Raw genomic sequence first — 20,267 nt, 5'->3', positions numbered from 1 at the left:
AAGGCTGCCCATAATGGAATGTGGCCTCTGGGGGCTGGAAGATGGCCCCCACCTCCTTTGTAGGCTGTGGCCTCTGAGCACGTGCAGGCACTGAACAAGAGGAGGAGAGGGAGGTCCATGGGAGGAATCTCTCCTGCCAGCTTGTGTACAATGGAGATAGAGCATTTGGATGGTTTGTTTGGACCATGCTGAACCTGGGTCGCAGGGCTGCCACCTGGCCAGCTGCAGCCCTCTGCCTGGAAGCACTCCTCACCTCTCTAGCTGACCCTCTTCCCACCAATGGCATGGTGGTGCTCAGCACTGAGCATGCTTCCCTGGGTTTCGTCCTGGCCCAGTCCTGGCTCCATTGCAACGCAAGCTCCTCGGGTCTGTTTCCCTGCCCCCACCCCGGCCACTCCGCTACCCCACATTGCTGCTTTCAATGGAGCCGCTCTAGATGTGAGCAAGCGCCACTTGCCCAGAGCTGCCTCTGCAGCCGGCAGGCCACTTTCTCATGCTCCAGTAATTCAGAAGCGGCTTGGCGGAGCCCTTTTGAGCCCTCCCCAAAGAATCATCTGCCGGATTCAAGGAAATTACTGTCTTCCTCCCATCATCTCCTGTGTTTCAGCGCCCTCACAAGAACATAGGCAGAGCCTGCTGAGTCAGCCAGTGGGTCATCCAGCCCAATACCCTGTTCTCACAGGGGCCAACCAGGGGCCTCTTGGGAAATCTGAGCGCAACAGCCCTCTCCCAACCTGCAGTTGCCATTAGCAGGGATTCAGAGGCATAACACCTCCAACAGTGGAGGCAGAGCATAGCTACCATAGTCATGGCCGCCTCCATTAATTTATCTAAATCCCCTTTTAAAGGCTGGCCGCTTTCACTGCTTCCTGTGGCGGCGAGTTCCACAGTTTAATTATGTGACACATGAAGGGCTCTCAAATGGCTACTGGGCACAATGGGGCACAGCACCAAAGCGCAGGAGCATTCTTCCGTCCTGCGGCATTCAGAAGAATTGTCTCCAACTGCAGTGGCAGAGCAAAGCCATCATTGCTAGGAGCCACTGATAGCCTTGTCGTGCATGAAATTGTCTACTGCTTAAAGCCATCCAAGTAGGTGGACATCACTATGTCCTTTGTGAGTGAATGCCGTTGTTTGAACTATTTGCTGGGTGAAAAAAGGACACTTTCTTTAACCTTCCAACATCCCGCTTCACTTGATGTCCCTCATATTAGCAGAGAGAGAAAGGAAAAAAATCTTATCCCAATCCACTTTCTCTGCAACATACATAATTATAAGCCCGTCTGTCCTGTCTCCTTTCACTCTGCTTTTCTCTAAACAAAAGAGCCTCAAATGTTATTATCTTTTCTCATAGGGGAGTTGCTCCATCCTGCTGATTATTTTGGCTGCCCTTTTCTGAATCATTTCCAGGCCTACCTTACTGCTTTTGAGACGAGGCATCCAGAACTGTGAACAGTATCCCAGGTGCGCCTTGCACCACAGATTTGTACAATGGTATTATTGTTCTAGCAGTGGTGGTGGGGAAGCCTCACGTGGTTTGGTCCGCAGTGGTCCCCACCTGCTACATAGGGTGCAATTTAAGCAGTTTGGCTTGGCCCTTCCACCTCGTCCTCTTACGGCTTCACCAAAGGAGAGATGGTGGACTTCTCCACATGTATTTCTCCATAGGGATATAAGGCAGCAGCTATTTCCATTCACAACCATCACTGTTTTGTTCCACTGCAGTTTGGTGCCTGCCAAATACGACGTTATTCATCTCATTGCCTGCTATTTAATGTAACTCACCTAATTATTTATGTAAGCTGTGCATTTAATGTAATGAATGACGTAATTAATTCCACACCATTCCTTTCTATGCAAAGGCCGTTTAGTTCAATGCTAAAGACACACAATTTAAATGGGAACCCCCTCCCCCCACTATAATTTGTGGACTTTAACCCCTCCACCCCCAACAGCGAATACCAGTCAGTGTTCGCCGGATCAGTTTCTTTTCTGCTGGACAATAAATCAAACTTTAGCAATTTTTGCGTCTGTTTCCATTTTCATCAGGGTTCTCCCGACTTCCTGATTTCTCTGCTTCCCTTCTCTGCAACCTGTGCTTGCTTCTTTCCTTTGCCTGCTTCCTTGCAGAAGGCAGCTCTTGTCTGGGGTGAGGGGAAACCTGCCTTGCTGCTCATTGCATGATGCTGAGATGCTTCGGGATGATTGTAGGTGAGATTTGGCATTGCCGGTCTAAGCAGACTGGTTGCCTTGCTGGCATCTCCCTGCCCTACCCATCCAAACTCTGCACCACCCCGTGTCTTCCCAGATCAATGAATTTCCCCTCCCCCTTATCGCCAGGGCTGCCAAAGGCAGGTGTGTTTACTTTCTGTTGCAATTGTTCTTGAAGTTGTCACACTGACCTGGTTCCACTGCTTCCCTGGTATTGAGAGGGATGGTTGTGCCCATCTCAGAGCCAGGTGCCTCCCAGAGAAGAGGGGTTGAGCTGGCAGATAATGAGGGCCCATGGCAGGGCCTAGAACATGGTCCACTGCCATCGTCATCAGTGATAATATTCATGTTTATTTGTCTATTTACTGATTTCTTTTATTACAGCATTTCTATCTGTCTTTCTGCCAGGGAGTTTAAGGTGGCATAAATGGTTCTCCCACCCACCCCATTTCCATTTTACCCTCACAACAACCCTGTGAAGTAGGTTAGGCTGAGATATAACAGCTGGCCCAAGGCCAGCTAGTGAACTTCATAGTTAAGCGGGGATTTCTCTGCTTTCCCAAGCTTCAGAAAACAGCAAGCGTAATTATCAAGGGGATGGAGCAGTTCTCTTATAAACGAAGGCTGCAGTGTTTGGAACTTTTTAGTTTAGAGAATAATGACAGGAGTTGGGGACATCCAATGAAGCTGAATGTTGAAAGATTCAGGGTGGATAAAAGAAAGGATTCTTTGTGTGGTGCACAGTTATGGCCACCAGCCTAGGTGGCTTTAACAGAGAATTAGACACATTCATGGAGGTAGAGCGCTTTCAATGGCTGCTAGCCATGATGGCCAGGCTGTGCCTTCATAGCGGGAGGCAGCAATGCTTCTGATTACCAGCTGCTGGAAACCACAGGAGGGGAAAGCGGCTCTTGTGCTCGAATCCTGTTTGCAGGTTTCCCACAGGCATCTGGTCACCACCGACTGTGAGAACAGGACGCTGGACTAAATGGGCCATTGGCCTGACCCAGCAGGCTCTTATTAGGTTCTTGGGTTTCTATCCCAGCACTCACCACTATGCTGCTCTGGCTATCAATATATGGTGCTTTCCCCAAGTGCACGTCATGCGCATTATCTTGGCATGCCTTACAACTGCAGTACTGCAGGTAGGCCAGTGTTCGTTTTTTAGAGGTTTTAAAATCCCAGCCCTTCCCCATCTATGAAATTCCAACTCAAGAAGACGTAAGTTGGATAAAGTTCGCGCAGAGTGAAAATACCTATCCTATCAGAAGCCTTTTTTTCTTTTTAGTGACTCCTTTGAACAGTTCCTACAAACTAAAGAAACTAAGCATCAAGTTTCCATTTTCTGGACTGGTGAGCCACTGTCTGATGTAGACTGATGGATGCTTTCCTGCCCAGGCTCCAAAATATATAACTTAATAAGCTTTAAGATGTGTCACTTGATCTGCTTTGCATGTCCTGGCTGGCATCTCTGTAAAGCACAAAGTCTCACAGGAACACATCTCACACTGCCAGATTCAGAGATCCAGAAAAAAAAATTAAAAAAATCCTGGCATAGCAAAGCTTTTATCTAAAATATAAGGCGGAAGAACATAATGTTTGCATCTGAGATTTGGACTTACTAAGGACACAGGCCAAAAACCTCATTTAACGAGTGACGGGGGAGGTGAGCAAGGAGGTACTGGGCTGGTTCCAAGGTGAAGTTAAGGATGCTAATTGTAGCTTCAGACACCTGAGTAAAGCCAGTCAAGTGCTTAAATTGCGTTAGCCTTGTGGAACACTAAAGCTGTTTAAACAAAAACAAAAAAAATCCTTCCAGTAGCACCTTAGAGACCAACTAAGTTTGTTATTGGTATGAGCTTTCATGAAGAAGTGTGCATGCACATGAAAGCTCATACCAGTGACAAACCTAGTTGGTCTCTAAGGTGCTACTGGAAGGATTTTTTTTTTTATTTTGTTGCGAATACGGCAGAGGAGCACAGCTACCTACCTGTAACTAAAGCTGTTTGTTCGGTAAAAATGATCCAGGGGAATAATGATCAGAACAGTGTGTTAGGGAAAGACCCCTCCATGTGCAAAACATAGAGGCAAGGTAATAAGATATGTAGGAACCCACCAGGAGCTGCTTTTGTGGGGGCTCTGAGCTGTGGTTGTGTCAGACCCCTCCAGCCCTCGGTGCTTTCCTTTTGAGTCCTCATGGATTCAGTTTCGTTGGCGCGAACCATGCGTCACATTGCGAACGATGCAAACACATTGCAAACTCTGCCTAGTGCAAAGCTTTGGATAGTAGCTTAAACTCAGCTGGCAGGATTAGCCCTGAAACTTACAGAGTTATGCTGAAGACATATGAGCATGTACAGAATACATCTCTCTTGCCCCTGGGTCATTCGTTCATTGATTGATTGACTCCAGTTAATTGCTTGTTGCTTTTCAGGTCAAGTCTCTCTCAAAGCATTTTACAGAGAGGAATAGGAAGGCTTTTTGACCCCACAGCTCTGGAATTCACTTCTAGCTGACCTGCGTAAAGTTGCCACATTTCAGGATTTCAGAATGGTCTTGAATAGCCACTTGTTCTCACAAGTGTTATTCCCTTTGCTTTACTGTACTCCTTTTGCTTGACGGATTTGCTAAAAGTGTCCTTTGTTTCCATGCTAGATATGTACGTGCTGTTCCTGGTTATATCAGTGTTATGGTTGTTTTGAAAGTTTTGTATTGCATTTTTTTTTTATCACTGTTTAAAAGTTGCATTTTTATTTGTGTGCAGGTTGCCTTGAAAGTGTTCTGATCAACAGTAATCTATACATATTTTTAAATAAAAGCAATAGACTCTCAGGCGGAATAAGAAGCAGTGCCCTGGGGTTGTATCCAGTGCAAGTTCTACTCAGAATATAGTGGTACCTTGGGTTAAGAACTTAATTCGTTCTGGAGGTCCGTTCTTAACCTGAAACTGTTCTTAACCTGAAGCACCACTTTAGCTAATGGGGCCTCCCGCCGCTGCCATGCGATTTCTGTTCTCATCCTGAAGCAAAGTTCTTAACCTGAGGTACTATTTCTGGGTTAGCAGAGTCTGTAACCTGAAGCATCTGTATCCTGAAGCGTATGTAACCTGAGGTACCACTGTAAACTTGTTTAAATTAATGGACATGACTAACTTACATGCATTACAATAGTAATAACAGCTTATTATTTATATGCCGCCCATTTGACTGGGTTGCCCCGGCTACCCTGGGTAGCTCCCCCCAAAAATGATAAAAACACAATACAACATCAAACACTAAAAACTTGTTTTAAATGGGTCTATTCTGAGCACCGTTGGAAACTACCCCTGGTTTGCTCATAAAACTAAGGCCTGGCTTCTTTAAGAAACTAGATGGTCAAACAAACCATGGCTTGTTTCCCTAGAGTTTGTTTTGTTTTCCGGCCAACTCTTGCCTTGTGAACTTTGTAGCTTGATGAGTATCCGGGGTGGTGTACCAAACAAACCATGGTTAAAGGAAGGGTGCTGGGTTCTCCTGTAACACTAAGTCATAGTTAAAGCAGAGCAAGGTTCATAAGCAAACAAGAAGCCACAGCTTCAGGTCACATCTGTTGGCAGTAAACAAACCATGGTTAGGCCACTGAGCAGTGTCCACACATGGTACAAAATCATGGTTTAATGAGCCATAACTTACTGTTATGTGTGAGCTGAGACCACTGAGCCATGAGTGATGCTGAATTAGACTACTGAAATTGCTTAAGGAAAGTCAGCAGGGAAAGTTTTTAGGCCTTTGTGACTGCCATAAGAACGTAACAAGGGCCCTGTTGCATCACAGCCAAAGAGGACTTGTCTAGTAGTCCCTCATCCTGTTCTCACAGTGGCCAATCAAATGTCCTAATGGGAGGTGTGAAAGCAGGACCTCTGTGCAACAGCACCTCTCCCCACTTGTGATTCCCAGCTGGGGATGGGGCTTGTTTCTTGTCTGTGCTCAGCTAACGTTTGTGGTTTTTTTGTCATGCCGCCTGGGATAGTTTCAAAATGCAGTTTGCATTAGAGCAGGGGTCGGCAAACTTACCGCGCCTCGGGCCGGTGCCTCCAGCACCAATCACGCAGTGGGCCAGAGGGTGGGGGAGCGCATGCCCATATGCATGAGCACACGCTATTTCTGGCACACTTCCGGGTCGGAGGAGCACAAGCTATTTCTGCAGCACAGCGGGCAGTAAGACCGGGCGGCTGCAGCAGGCGGTGAGGGTCGCCGCGGGCCGGATAAACGAGTCCTGCAGGCCTTATTTGGCCCGCGGGCCTTAGTTTGGGGACCCCTGCATTAGAGGTACCTCTCAGCCCATCACAAAAAACATTGTTAGCAATCTCAGTTCTATTGTTGAGCTCTGATCTGCCAAGCTTGAAAATGTCTTCATTGATCTCTGCTCTGCTGCCCCATACCTGCCTATGAAAAACGAAGTGCCACTGAATTCTGTGCAACTTACTTCTGAGAAAGTGGCATATTTGTTAAACAGATATATTGGTTTAAGAACTATTCAAAGCCTTAAGCATGCAGCCAGATAATGATGGAGAGGGAAAGGTGGAGATGTTTTTTTTAATGAAAGGTATTTGAGTGGGGTGTTAATACTACTGTTCCTCATGCTTTCATTGAGAAACTGAGAATCTTTTTTAAAAGAATCTTACAGGGTAATTCTAAACCTTTCTACTCAGAAGTGAGCTCCGTGAAACGTGGCATATTTGTTAAACAAATAGACATTGGTTTAACGACAGAGCTCTTCAAAGGCTTTAACATGCAGCCAGGTAACAATGGGGAGCAAGGAACACAGAGAGTTCTGATGTACCTTTAAGCAAATCGGTTTGGACGGGAACCAGAAAAGCAGTTACAAGAAGTGCGGCAGCTTATTTTCAATCTCTTTCCTAATAATCAGTGGCGTAGCGTGGGGGGTGCAGGGGGGGCCGGCCGCACCGGGCGCAACATCTGGGGGTTAGGGAAATCCACGGGTTAGGGGGCGCAAATCCATGGGTTAGGGGGCGCAAATCCATGGGTTAGGGGGCGCAAATTACTTGCCTTGCCCCGGGTGCTGATAACCCACGCTACGCCACTGCTAATAATCCCAAACATGCTATTTCTTTTAAGCAAGTGCCACACACTGGGTCAACATATTTACTATGTTGTCCACTGTGACTTTAAGGTCACCCCAGATCCTGCTTATTCACCACCAGTTCAGATACCGTTTGTGTCATGCCCAAGACTGGGGGGCTGACTTGTGTCGCATGTGCATGATGTCATGCACACATGACATTGGGAGGAGGCCCAGTGCAGAGCCCAGTGTGGCAGAGCTTCCTCTCTTGTGCTCAGGAGGAGTCAGCCACTGAACCGCACTGCATTTGTCGTCCTCTGCCCCCTCAACATTGAGGAGGGCAGGCCCCCTGCCAGCAAATATTGAGGGGTCAAAGACCCCTCCACCCCTAGGAGTTGGTGCACCTGATTAGAGTACAGTGGTACTTCCGGTTGCAAACAGGATCCGTTCTGGAGGTCTGGCTGCATCCCGAGGAATTTGCAACCAGAGGACTGCTTCTGTGCATGTGTGTGGCGCCATTTACTGCTTCTATGCATGCGTGTGGCGTGTAGAGCACTTCTACTCATGTGCACGGGGCGAAACCCGGAAAAATACTTCCGGGTTTGCCGTGTTCGCATCCTGAAGTTTACGTATCCAGAGGGATATGTAAGCGGAGGTACGCCTGTATGTTCAAACTAGGGGGGGGGGGTGTTGTGTTGCCCCATTGTGACCATTTTACCCTTGTTTACATGGAACTGCATTTACCATGTTGCTGCCAACACAGTTTGGAGAGGTCATTTTGGAGCTCCTTACAATCCCTTTGTTAAAACAAGAAACAAAACAAAAAACCCAATCTCTTTGAACAATTTGGTATCATAAGCACATATGCCGCCTCATAGCTCACCCCCAACCCTGGATCATTTAGGAAGAAGTTAAAAAGCACAGGTCCCAATATTGATCCTTAGGGGACTTGGCATTTTACATCCCTCCATTAGGAAAAATGACCATTTATTCCTGCCCTGTGCTTCATTTTGCTTAAGTAGTAACTGATCCATAAGAGGACTTCTCCTCTTGTCCCATGACTGCTAAGCTTACTCAGGAGTCTTAGGTGAGGTAGTGTATCAAAAGCTTTTTGAAAGTCTGAGGACACAGTGTTGACTGGATCACCTCTATGTGCTTATTGAAGCTATCAAAGAACTCTAAAAGGTTAGTGAGAGTGGTCTGCTTCAGTGCAGTGGATCTTCTATGTTTTTTTATGATTCTATCGTTAATAATGCATACCTCCGGTTTCCCAGAGCAGATGCTAAATTGGCCACTTCTCTCAGGTGCGGAAGCTGATCTTAAAGACGAGATACAAAATTTTGTTAGAAGCGCAGCAAATTCACATCTGCATTCTTAAATAACTCTTGCGTGAATGCCATCTGGACCCAGTGATTTGTCAATTTAAAATTTGTCAATAAGGGTGCATTTTACACTGTGGAGACAGATGCAAAGAGTTCATTCAGCTTCTCTAAAATCTCCTTTTCCTCCTTGAGCACTCTTTTCACTCTGGTGTCATCCGAAGGTCCAACCACCTCTCTAACTCGTCTCCTGCTACTAACGTATGTAAATAATTTTTATGTTGTGAGTCTTTATTTTTAGCCATATGCTCCTTGAAATCTTTCTTTGCACTCCTTATTGTCTGTCTCCATTTCTTTTTGCCAAATTCCACATTCCTTTTGTTCCCTCTTGGGCAAGATGTCCCTTCTCTGAAGGAAGTCTTCTTACCTCTAATAGCTTCCTTGACTCTGTTCTAGCAGAGATTCTGATATAGTGGTTTCAATCAGGACCAGAGCACAGCAGCACTCTCCTCACTTGGGATCCTAGCAGCTGGTATTCAGAGACATACCACCTATGATGGTAGAGGGAGAACATATAGTTGTAGCTTTATTCTCCATGGACTTATCTGATCTTGTTTTAAAGCCATCCGATTTGGTGGCCATCGTTACCTCTTGTTTGCGGACCGTACCTCCAGGTGCGCCTGGTGCATCAAAAGCTTTCATGTTGATTCTGGGGGTGGGTGAAGATAATTTGTTCCAAACCTTCCTCTGCAATCAGTTTAAAATCTATTGGTTTTAAGTACAGCAGCCTGGTTCTGTCCTGGTTCAAGTGGAGCCCATCTTATTTTGCACAGGTCCATTTCATCTGAACACATGGCCCAGTAACTTAACAAATCCTAACCTCTCCCTCAGATGCCACCACCTCATCCATGCTTTGAGACTGCATCTCTGTGCCTGTCTAGCTGGTTCTGCACATGAACACCAGAAGCACTCTGAGAAAGCTACCCTGAAGGTTCTGGCTACCAACCTCCTACCTAGCAGCCTGCTCTAGCGGCCAAAATTGTGGAAACCTTTTGGTGAAAATCTATTTCCAGGGTTTGATGGCTCATAACACCTGATTGGCTCTCTAAACACTCCTACTCATTGGCTACATTCAAATGAAGGAAAGCTGCTGCATATCAACCTAAGCAAGTTGTGCCTCCCTTTTCTGGTTATTTGGCTATAACTTTTGATAGGATACAGATAATTGAACAAACCTTGCTGCATTACATTCTTCATTAAATATCTTTCCATTGATATATAATTTTATGGTATTACTCCAAAAAAGTGGTGTTGGTGAGCCAACAAACCTCAGAAATACACTTTCCCCAAAAGGTTTCCACAATTTTGGCCACTAGTGTATACTTTGCTTCCTGGACAGCACAACTAGCATTTCTCCAACTCCCTAACATGGACCATGACCACACACTACTCCTGAGCACTATCCACCAGGCTGTTTAGATCGCCTAGGACATCTGCAACTAGGGCAGGCCTGTTACGTTGCAATCTGCACACCCATCACAAACAAAGGCTGTCTGTGTCCCTAATGGTGGGCTCCTTCCATTACTAGGAAAACTCCAGCCTCTGGAGGATAACCCTTGGCATGAGATGCTAACGACTTGCTCCCCCTCCCCGAAGAATGAGTTCCTATGCTAAGGAATAATAACTTCTTCACCTGAGTTGATGCTCTCCTTCACCAAGACAATTGTTCTCCATGGCAGCAAGGAAGTTGTCATACTGTGGAAGCCGGACACAAGCCATCACAACCCTAGAGGCCTCACCCAACAGCCTCTGTGCCTCTCTCAGCTTCTTCAGGTCGTCCACCCTTTGTGGCCTCAGGGAATGAGATTGTGAGCAATCTCATTCCCTGAAGACCAGAAGCTCATTGCACTGAGCACACACACACACACAACTTCTGTTCAGCGGACAGGTCACTGTACATGTGACATTCTGTGCAAAATAGCTCCCACGCCCCTATTGACTTTCCACCTGCATATATGTTTCTGTAGCTTATTGGGTTGATTTACCTGCAAGCCTGGGATTTGTTAGGACACTTTGAGGAGGAACTGCCTTCACATCTTTGCCCTGCTGTTGCACATAATCAGCTGCTTAACTCACTTGTTACCTTGATGCTTTGTCGCTATACCCTTACTCTTTTGCTTATATGCTTCTGTTTTCACCTTAAAAATGCGATCTTTTTGACCCAAAAAAACCTGAAGCCTTAACACTGAGCTTCATCTACGCCTCTCTTCTACTTTTTTTATTCTAATCCGTCCCTCCCACTAGCTAGGGCCAGACTGTGGAATGATCTATTAGTGGACTATTTACAAAATGCTTTCAAAACAGCCTCACACTGCACTTTGTAGTCCTGGCAATCGGGCTTGAAAGCACAGCAACATCTGAACCTCTGGTTTTCTTGGAAATTCAAGGAGCAGTCCTGGAAGGGAGAAGCAGCTTCCCCTGCACTTCTGTGACCTCCCATAACCCTTCAACTGATATGTGGGTGGGAGTGCACCATAGACCAGCAAAGGAACAACCAGGAGCTCATTTTAACCTCCTGATTGTTCCCTTGAAGCCCCAAAGGAAGGCTCCCTACCCCTGGCTCAGCACCTCCTCTCACAGCTACATTGCTCAGATGAAGGATCCAAGCCTGGGGCAACAGTTATATAGGTCCGACCAACCCCATAAATAGGCTTCTCAAGGCACCTGGGCAGGTTGGGCTGGCAAAGCAGTAGTGTGGTCTCCGGCCATTGCAGGGGTTGTTCTGCTTGACCAGGCCAACCTGTTTGGACTACACCTCTGCTGCTCTGAGCAGAATTGCCCTGCCCTTTCCACTCAGTAGGTGGAGGGAGCTGGGGGCATACTCCTTGGGGGGGCATGCAGAGTTTGTTTCTCTGAAAGGTTGCTCACCACCCAACCTGGAACCTATAAATTATCGTTGCTTATTTATCTTGTTCTGTTTCATTTATCTCAAAGCAGACATTGGCTGGCCACCTTTCATGTATGATCTAGCTGAGATCCCTGCATTGCAGGGGTTGGAGCAGAGGGCCCTTGGGGATCCCTTCCAACTCTTATGATTCTATAAAGCGATTAACAATTTAAAAAAATTATAAAAGCAATAATAAAAACATCAACAATGAAAACACAAGCCATTTAAAGTTCAATGCGGTTGCAGACTAGAATACGGACCTCCACTTAAAAGGCTTGTTGAAAAAAGGAAAGTCTTCAGTAAGGTGCAAAAAAGACAGAGGGGGTCTGGTGCCTGTCTGATATGAAGCAGCCAGGAGACCCAAATGTTAGGTGTCACCAGGCTAAAGTCCCAATTCTTTCATTGTAGCACATGGACCTCCTGATAGGTTGGCATCGCTGCAATGTATAATGATTGGGGATATAATCAGCAAGAGTGCATCTGAGGCTGCATTCACATGGCAGCTTACCCTGTTTTACTTATTTTCCCCTAACATTTAATATCTGCATTGTATTTGAGCTGCCACACAACTTCAAAGCGAGTTCTAGAAATATGCTGTAATATAGCACATGTTTAGTGCCTGATGTCACCCCCAACGAGGCTGTGGCTATTGAACTCCTGTGTGTCCTCCTCTTCTTCCTCCTCGCAGAACCATTAGCACCGGAGGAGCTGCAGCACCTGCCAAAAGGGAGAGGTCATCGTGGGCACACCGAGGACTCTGAAGACAAACCCACTGGCTGCCACCTGCCTTGCTCTGCCTTGCTTCTGGACGACGCACCCCCCACCCCCTCTCAGAAAACCTTCCCTCTCTGCCATGGGGGTTCTGTGAGCCCCAAGAATCTGCTTGAGGCCTGGCTTCCGGTGCTACCCTCCCCAGACCATGTGGTGGTCACTCCTCCGAGGCCCACCGCTCCTTTCCCCCTTTCTGCAAGTGACCGAAGTTGCCACCGGCTGGGAGGCCCGCCTGGCACTGTGGATCCTCAGCTTCGCCTCAGCCGTGGTGCAGATGGAGAGCCAGGCGTACTCTCCCACCGTCAACACGCACTATGGGAAGCTGCGGGGCGTGCGGGTGCCCCTGCCTAGCGAGATCCTGGGGCCCGTGGACCAGTACCTGGGGGTCCCCTATGCAGCGCCCCCCATCGGGGAGAAGCGGTTCATGCCCCCCGAGCCACCCCCCTCCTGGTCGGGGATCCGCAACGCCACGCACTTTTCCCCGGTGTGCCCGCAGAACATCCACACAGCCGTCCCCGAGATCATGCTGCCCATCTGGTTCACCTCGAACCTGGACATTGTGGCCACTTACATCCAGGACCCCAATGAGGACTGCCTGTACCTCAACATCTACATTCCCACTGAGGATGGTGAGTCCCCAGCGGGGTTGCCTCCAGGAGACGCGGCGGCTCTCTGTTTCTCGGTGGTTGGTCTCATGCGGTTGCAGCATGCCAGCGTTGACCCCCTTCCCTTCCTGCTCCTCCCTCCCCAGCCGCCCAACGCATGTCTGTCTGTTCGTGGAGATGCTTCTCTCTGCCCATGCTGCTTGCATTGTGCCCTACTCCTGGCTGACATTTTTTCTCCCTGTTCCCTCTCTCTCTCTCTCTCTCTCTCTCTGCCGCATACACTCCTTTCTCTCTGTCTCATATGTGCTGTGCCTCTGCCCATCATGCCCCTCTCCTGCCATGGCATCCTCATCCTCATCACGGCCTCCTCTCTTGTGTTGCAATAACAACAAAACAAAACAAAGAAAACTCTCTGGCTGACTGCAGATCTTCATGGCGAGTGGCTGGTTCCCGGGCACCCAGGTTCGGCCAAGTTCGGCCCTGAGTTTGGTTTGGGGTTGTCCTTCCCTCCTTCCTGTTCTCTTTCTCTCTCCCCCCTCCCCACACCTTTTCTGAGGTTTCATGTGCTGTTATTCTGCAGAGGGCAGGGAGTAGGGACTGTCTCTCTTTTTCTCCCTCTCTTCCCTTTCCTACTTTCTCTCTCTCTCTTTCTCTTTCTTGCTGGGACAGCATTGCTTCTGAAACTCCCCAGAAACCAAGGCTGAGTTACAGGACTTCCCTCTCTCTCTGGTGCCACTGTTAGTGACAAGGGCTTGCATGGGGGGGGCACAAGGGGGCCTGGCCCTTTGTGGTGAGGCTGGGTGCCCTTCTCCTTTAACCCTTCCTTTCCAGGGGGTTCTCCTTCTTCCAACCGTAAGTAGCACAGCATGGAAAGGACCTTTTTTCAGCCTCACCACAAGGGGAGGGGAAGCCCAGCCATAGAGACATTGGGGAAGACAGGGCAGGGGGGGGCTTTTGTCTGTACAGAGCAGCACTGGGGAGGGCTGGTGACCCCTTCCCCCCCCCATGGGTGAGGTGGCAGCTTCCTGCTTAGCGTGCCCTCCCCTCTCCCCCCCCCAGCTCACTTTTTCTTGGCTCCAGAGTTTTTCTCCCAGAGCAGCAGCAACCCCCACCCTGAATTTCCCCCTCTCCTTCCTCCTGCGGTCAGTCCCAAGGGTGGGGGGAGGGAAAGGCTGCGGGTGGAGGGGGGACAGGGTGTGGGTGGTGGGGGACCGGTGGGGTTACAATGAGGCTGGATTGCATGCCTGCGCCGTCCGCTGGAGCCTCCTGTTATTTTGTAGTCTTTTATTCATTTTACAGTAAAACGGATTTCCAAGGAATGCGCCCGAAAACCCAACAAGAAAATATGTAGGAAAGGAGGTAGGTAGCGAGCCGGGGGGGCGGGGCTGGCAAGAGGGGCGCAGAGAGAGGCAAGAGAGAGGGAGCGAGCGCGAGGGGGCGCCTGGCCTGCCCCATCCACTGCAGCGTTCCCCCCTCCTCATTCTCTGGGAGGGAGGGGGAGGGCCCTCCTCTGGAGCTCACACTGGAGGGGATCTGTCTGTCTTTCTGTCCGTCCATCTTCTGTTGGGAGGGAGGTGGCTCCCCCTTGGAACACCCCACTCTCTCCCTTTGCCATTCCCACTCTGATCAGGGCTTGTCTTCCTAGTGATGCAAAGCTGCCCTGTAGGTGTGGGCTGCCTGTCATCTGGGGAGGGGAGGGGCCTTCAGATATGGGGGTTCCCTTTGCCCTCCCCACTGGCAGAGCTGTGAGAAACACCCAACAGCATCCGTCTCTGGAAAAACCGTTCTGCTTCTTCTCCTGCAGCAGACCAGGGATGTCATGCATGGGGGTGGGTGGGCAGCGTAGCAGCAAAGCGGAGAGGGCCATACAAAATGGAGTCTGTCCCCCTCCCCTGGCATTCCCCCCCCCAGGCCCCGAGCTTTGTATGTTGGGTGTGTGGCTAGGGGGACGTGACTGGCTCGGGTTGCCATAGGAACTGCCTTGTTCCCTGTGCCATCTCTGTCCTGGCATTGCATCCTGTGTAGAGCTGCTGCCCGCCCCCCCAGTTTCTTTGGTGGGCTGTGCTGTCAAACACACCTGGGCACCCAGCCGCAACCCCCTCCCTGCCTTTCCTCTCTTTCACGCGCTCCCCCAAGAGACCCTCCTCTCAACACACCTCACTTTGGGGGTGGGTGGGTTTCCTCCTTATCTCCCCTCCTTCCTGCCGTGGCAGAGATGGGTAAGGCAGCATGTGCATCTCCTCTGAGAGGGGGTCCTGACCTGAGCCATGGTGAGCTTGGCCTTCTCTTCCTCAGCTGGTACTTTACAAGGCAAACTGCCTTTGCTCTCATTCCTCACCCTGCCCTGGTCCTCTTCGGACTCTTCACTTTGCTTCACCAGCTTCTGCCTGCCCCGGCTATTCAGACAGTATCTCTCTGGGCACCAGGGCTGCTTCTCAAGGGGCCAGCATTGGCACATTGTCATGGCCACTCCAAAGCTCTGGCTCACCTCCTGAAGCTCCTTGGCTGGGCCTGTTAACTCCAGGTGTGCAGAAGCGGGCAAGGAAAGGCTGGCTGGCAGGGAAGGGAGATCCAGCTCTGCCTGGAGGGGCTCCCAGCACGGGCCCTCAGAGCGATCTCTGGTCTTCCAAGCACTTGCCAAATCGGCATAGATCCACAAAGCCCCAGAATGGCCTGCACACCCTGTTCCCTTCTTCCTTAGCAAGCATTTGGCTCAGCTTTAGCAATGGAACGGCAGCTTCCAGATGGATAATGCGACAGTAAAAATATTGTCAGGATATATATTTCCATTATTCCACAACTGAGTCCCCAGGGTGTCAATGTGGAAGCCCCACAGCTAATGAAGTTCCCTGGAAATGTCCTCTGCTCATATCCTTCTATGCATGGCAAGAGACCTAAAGCACTTGGGGTGGTGGAAGAGGGGGAAACCACTTGGGAGGTTGTCAAAGTCCCCCAAACTGCATGTAAGTGCACTTTGTTTTTGTTGCAGCACAATGAACTTGCATGGTGCATCACGAAGGATAGGAGAACAGGTCACTTTCCCCAAGGAGGATGTGGTTGTAATGTTCAGCAAAGGAGGAGCATGGGTTAAAGTGGGGAAATGAACATAACATTATATCAGGGTTACACCTGAAGCACTGTGATATCACTTTAAACAATTATGGTTTCCCACAAAGAATCCTGAGAACTCTAGTTTTCTAAGGGTGCCGAGAGTTGTTGAGAGACCCTTGCAGAGCTACAGTTCCCAGTACCTTTAACAAACCACAGTTCCTGGGATTCTTTGGGGGAAGCCAGGGCTGTTAAAGTTGTTTAAGAGTTCTTTAAATGTACACTGTGGATGTGAGCGTCTGTGTACTCAGCCTAGGATGGGAACAAGGAGATTGTTGAGTCTTGAAGACTTTGAAGAAAAGGTGGGTTTTAAGGCAAGATTTGAAGGAAAAGATGGAGGAGGGAGTAGGTTGCTATCCTCAAAGTTTGCCAAGCTTAGGAAACAAACTTTGCAGAAGAACAAGACTTGGCTCCTTCAGGATCCTTGAGTCTACTGAAATATCCAGTACAGCTGTGTCAGTGGAAATACTCCACTGATTTCTCCAGGGGGGTTGATCTCAGATGGGCCCAGCCAGGTTCCCAGGCCACCTGCAACTGGGGAAATTGGAGGCATAGCCACGAATACTGAGACCCCATTGAAGAAAGGTGTGCCAGCCCTTTGGTACAGCTTCCAGTGTGGCCCTGTGCAGGTGTGTCCACTGTTTCAAGCTGGGCAAGCATTCCCATATTTGCTCAAAGACTCACTGGAATGAGCTTGTAAGAGCTGTTTGACAGTTGCACCCACTCCCTTGGAAGCCAAGGGTCTCTCCTTCATTGGAGGTTTTTAAACAGCGGTTGGATGGCCATCTGTCAGGGATTCTTTGATTCCTCCATTGCAAGGGGCTGGATGAGATAACCCTTGGGGCCCCTTCCAGCTCTACAGTTCTTTGGTTCTGTGATTATAGGTCTGTTGAGAGGAAGTCCAATGAGAGAAAGAGATGGGGATTGCTCATCTGCAGAAATGTTAACTTTTTTGTTGACTAATGCTGAAGTAGAATTGCATTGGAGGTTTTGGTGCTGGAAGGGCAGAAACTTGACTGAAGCTAGCAGCCGGAAATGTTATCCATGAGGCCATGTCCCTTGACTGCCACTTTGGAGTCTATGTCCTTCTCTGTTTTACAGGAATAATGTGGCCCTGGGCAGCAGCTTGTGGGAGGGGTGTTTTTGATCAGGACTGCAATGCAGGAAGAAAGTGTTAAACCCTTCATTCCACTGGCAGCAGCCTTTACTGTTCTTCAAGATGAGATCTTGCATTTCTCTTGCCTCTTGTTTAGAAGGCTTTGGTTAAAGCAGGCTGCATGCGTCCCTTGCTGTTAGTCCTTACATCCTGGCTACTCTGTAAAAGTTAACTTGAAACAACAACCACCTTCAAATTATTTAAGAGACATGCAAGTCTTGAGTATCAGTCTGCAAACTGGAATGAACCCTGATTCTGTGCCATTTCGATGAATTGCTTAGTTTTTGCTCCTCTGTGGTGAGATTTCAAGTTGAGGGCCACACCATTGTGCACCATTCACAAACAAAGGAACCAAGATGGTCATTTCAAGTAGTATAGCCTTGCACACTTCCATTCAAACACAAACACTCATGCTTCTGATTCTGATTGTAAGTAGAGAGATCTGTTATGTTCTAATGACTGGGATAATTTTTACTTGTTCCTCACCCACCCTCTCTGGGTGTGGGGGACGGAGGCTGCATTCTCCACTTCAGAGAAAGGAACTCAGCTAGCCAATGAAGGCAATGAGATGCCCAGGGCTGTCGGGTGACACCATTCTCCTCCCCTGCCCTCTTTCAGGACTGGGCTGGCAAGTACATAGGAGGGTGAGTACCCTCTGCTGCAAACATGCACCTGCACACACAGAGGGAGTTAAGGGCAGTGGGGTAATGAGCCATTCCTGAGGCCCCAGTCTGGAGCACAATAGAGAGGCATGTCCTTTACAACTCTTGACTGCATTTGCAAATAAAAGGGCTGTTTCTCTGGGCCACGCTTTGTTGCTGAAGATGCCATGGGAAGTTTTTGCCAAGGACCCTGGTTTTTGTCTACCCTCCTTCACCCCTGCATGCCTGTCTCCTCTGCCTGGTGCAGCTGAAGCTTCATCTCCCATCTCTGCCTGGCTCTCCGTGGTGACAGCAGCAGCAGCCCCAGCCCATCAGCAGAGACTGGTCCCTGGGTGCGTGAGTGTGCCTTTCTCTTTCTGCTGCCGGCAGTTGGCCTTGGGAATGATGCATTGCATTGTCTAGGCCTTCTGGGGTCCCCAAAGGCTGCCACGTCCTGCGTGCAGCAAGCGGGGATGCGGGGAGAGGAGTGGTGGCGGGAACAAGGAGCTACCACCTCCCGTGGATTCCTCTTGTCTCCAAAAGTCCGCTCCTTTTGAGGGGAGAGGGGGGTGACAACAGGAGGGGAAACGGGTAGATATTGTGCCCAGCCCCAGCAGGATGGAGGTCCCTATAGGAGCGAGCGGAAGGCGGGAGGGACTCTGGTGCTCCTTGATGGGAAATGCAATCTCTTTCTGCCTTGGTTTCCATGGCAACAGAGCAGGCCTGGAATCTGAACTGCGGCTGCAGACAGGGGAGCTTTGTTCAGTCCAGGCAAGGCTTTGTTCTGGCCCCAGCCTATCTCCTGCCCCCCAGCGTTGCAGGGTCTTTCTTACCCCCCTGCCTCATGCTTTTCTACGCAGATTCCCTTGCGCTGTGGTGCAAGTGTTTCAGGTTGCCAACGGCTTTGGCCGGGGTGGGGGTGGGCATTGGGAGCCCATTTGTGTTGCAGCAGACCAGAGAGAGATGGTGATGCTCAGGGCCACTAGTTTAACTGTAGCCCTTTTTTTCCTGCCACTAGCTTGCCTGCAGCCTGGAAAATCAGAATGGTTTGCTGCAAAGTGTGCAGGCAGGTGATCCCCTCTGACCAGGGAATTGTGGCTCAGTCACAGTGACACCTGTGCAGAGTAGAAATGGAGGGGATAAATTCAGTTTGGTTCACATTGTAAAGCAAACCTGTGTACTTCATACTTCCCAAGACGCTATGCAAACCAAAGCACTGCTATCCTCCAAAGTTTGTGCTTTCCCAAATATTGAAATGCACTTCTCCAGCCAAACGAAAGGTGCACAAGGAAGCAGAAACTAAGGGCAAGTCTGCATTAAAATGCATATATTTCTGGAAATAACATGCAGAAATGTGTTGCATTGGGGGAACTGCTTGCAAAATCTTTACATTAGGATAAATGAGGACTTTCCCCCCAAAGATTTTTGCAAACTGATGTGGAAATACCAATGCACTGAACATTGCAAAAATGAAAACTTGGAAAAACAAATTGACAAAAGTCACTCATTGCTTCTGTGATATAGGGCTAGGTGGCTGGGGCTGTTAGCCTGTGCTCTTGTGTGGGTGGTTAAGGTCAGGGTTTTCTGTCTTCCAGAGGCAGTGGTGGGGAGCAGCATAATGGGTCCTGCAAGCTGAACTGATAACCTAGTTCTTCTGGGTAAAAATATGTTGGCTTGTCTTTGCTTGTGGCTGCTCCATGAGCCCATGGCTCCCTCTCTGCATATCCTTTGGCTTGCCCGTTTTCCAGCAAGCAATAACTTTTAAGATGACCACAGCCAAGTTTCTGTTCCCAGCTGTCTCCTGACAGCCATGCCAGTGATGGGCCTGCAAGGCAAAGAGCCCTTGGCTGTCTACATTTGGAAAACCAAGCTGGCCTCAGACAAGGGAAACTAGAAAGGTAGTCTGTGCTAGGTGGCTTTCTGGAGTGTGCATTCACAAGGGAAGTGAAAAATAAGGGAATTTTTTTAAAAAATAAAAAATGAAAGGGCTACTCATACTAGAATACATGTCTTTGATTCAGCAAGTGGCTCATTTATGCTTTCTGGAGCGCATGAAGAATGCTCAGGCATTAGAGAATAAAAGGCGTCCGTGGTGCCATGCGTGTGAACTTGCTAGGAGCCATCCTGTGATTTGCCAGGCGAAGAAGTAACTTGCTGAACTACCTCTCTGCAGTTCTCCTAAAGTAGCAATCTGCCTGCCTCCTCCACAACACCACCCTGCAAAGTGATGGAAAGTTAAATGAGCCCTCCCTGTGGCGAATATTGTATCTATGCATTGCATGCAGAAAGTCCCAGTCTTTGGCAACTGCAGTAGAAAAGATCAAACAAGTGGACAGGAAAGGCGCCCCCCCCCCGCCCTCTCTGTGCCTGATACCCTGGAGAGCTGCTGCCAGTCTGAGTAGGTGGTATATTGGGCTTGGTGCATCAACACTCCAAGGAAGCTTCATA

General features: G+C 49.0%; 1 protein-coding gene across 6 annotated transcripts in view; it reads left to right on the top strand.

The window, feature by feature from the left end:
• The window catches only part of NLGN3 (neuroligin 3), a 64,051-nt gene that overhangs the window by 19,785 nt on the left and 23,999 nt on the right, over window positions 1-20,267 (top strand). For 4 of the 6 annotated variants that reach the window (XM_083721027.1, XM_083721024.1, XM_083721026.1 and 1 more), the window contains exon 2: window positions 12,227-12,938. In XM_083721027.1, coding sequence (XP_083577153.1) covers window positions 12,458-12,938 — 481 coding nt within the window. In that variant the 5' untranslated portion in view covers window positions 12,227-12,457. Of the gene's footprint in view, window positions 1-12,226; window positions 12,939-14,213; window positions 14,274-20,267 lie in introns of all 6 variants that reach the window. The other 2 variants (XM_083721025.1, XM_083721022.1) reach the window with 1 other exon arrangement.

This window comes from Podarcis gaigeae (assembly GCF_964106915.1).
Source record: "Podarcis gaigeae genome assembly, chromosome: Z".
NCBI lineage: Eukaryota > Metazoa > Chordata > Lepidosauria > Squamata > Lacertidae > Podarcis > Podarcis gaigeae.
This window is presented reverse-complemented; position numbering and strand designations above follow the sequence as displayed.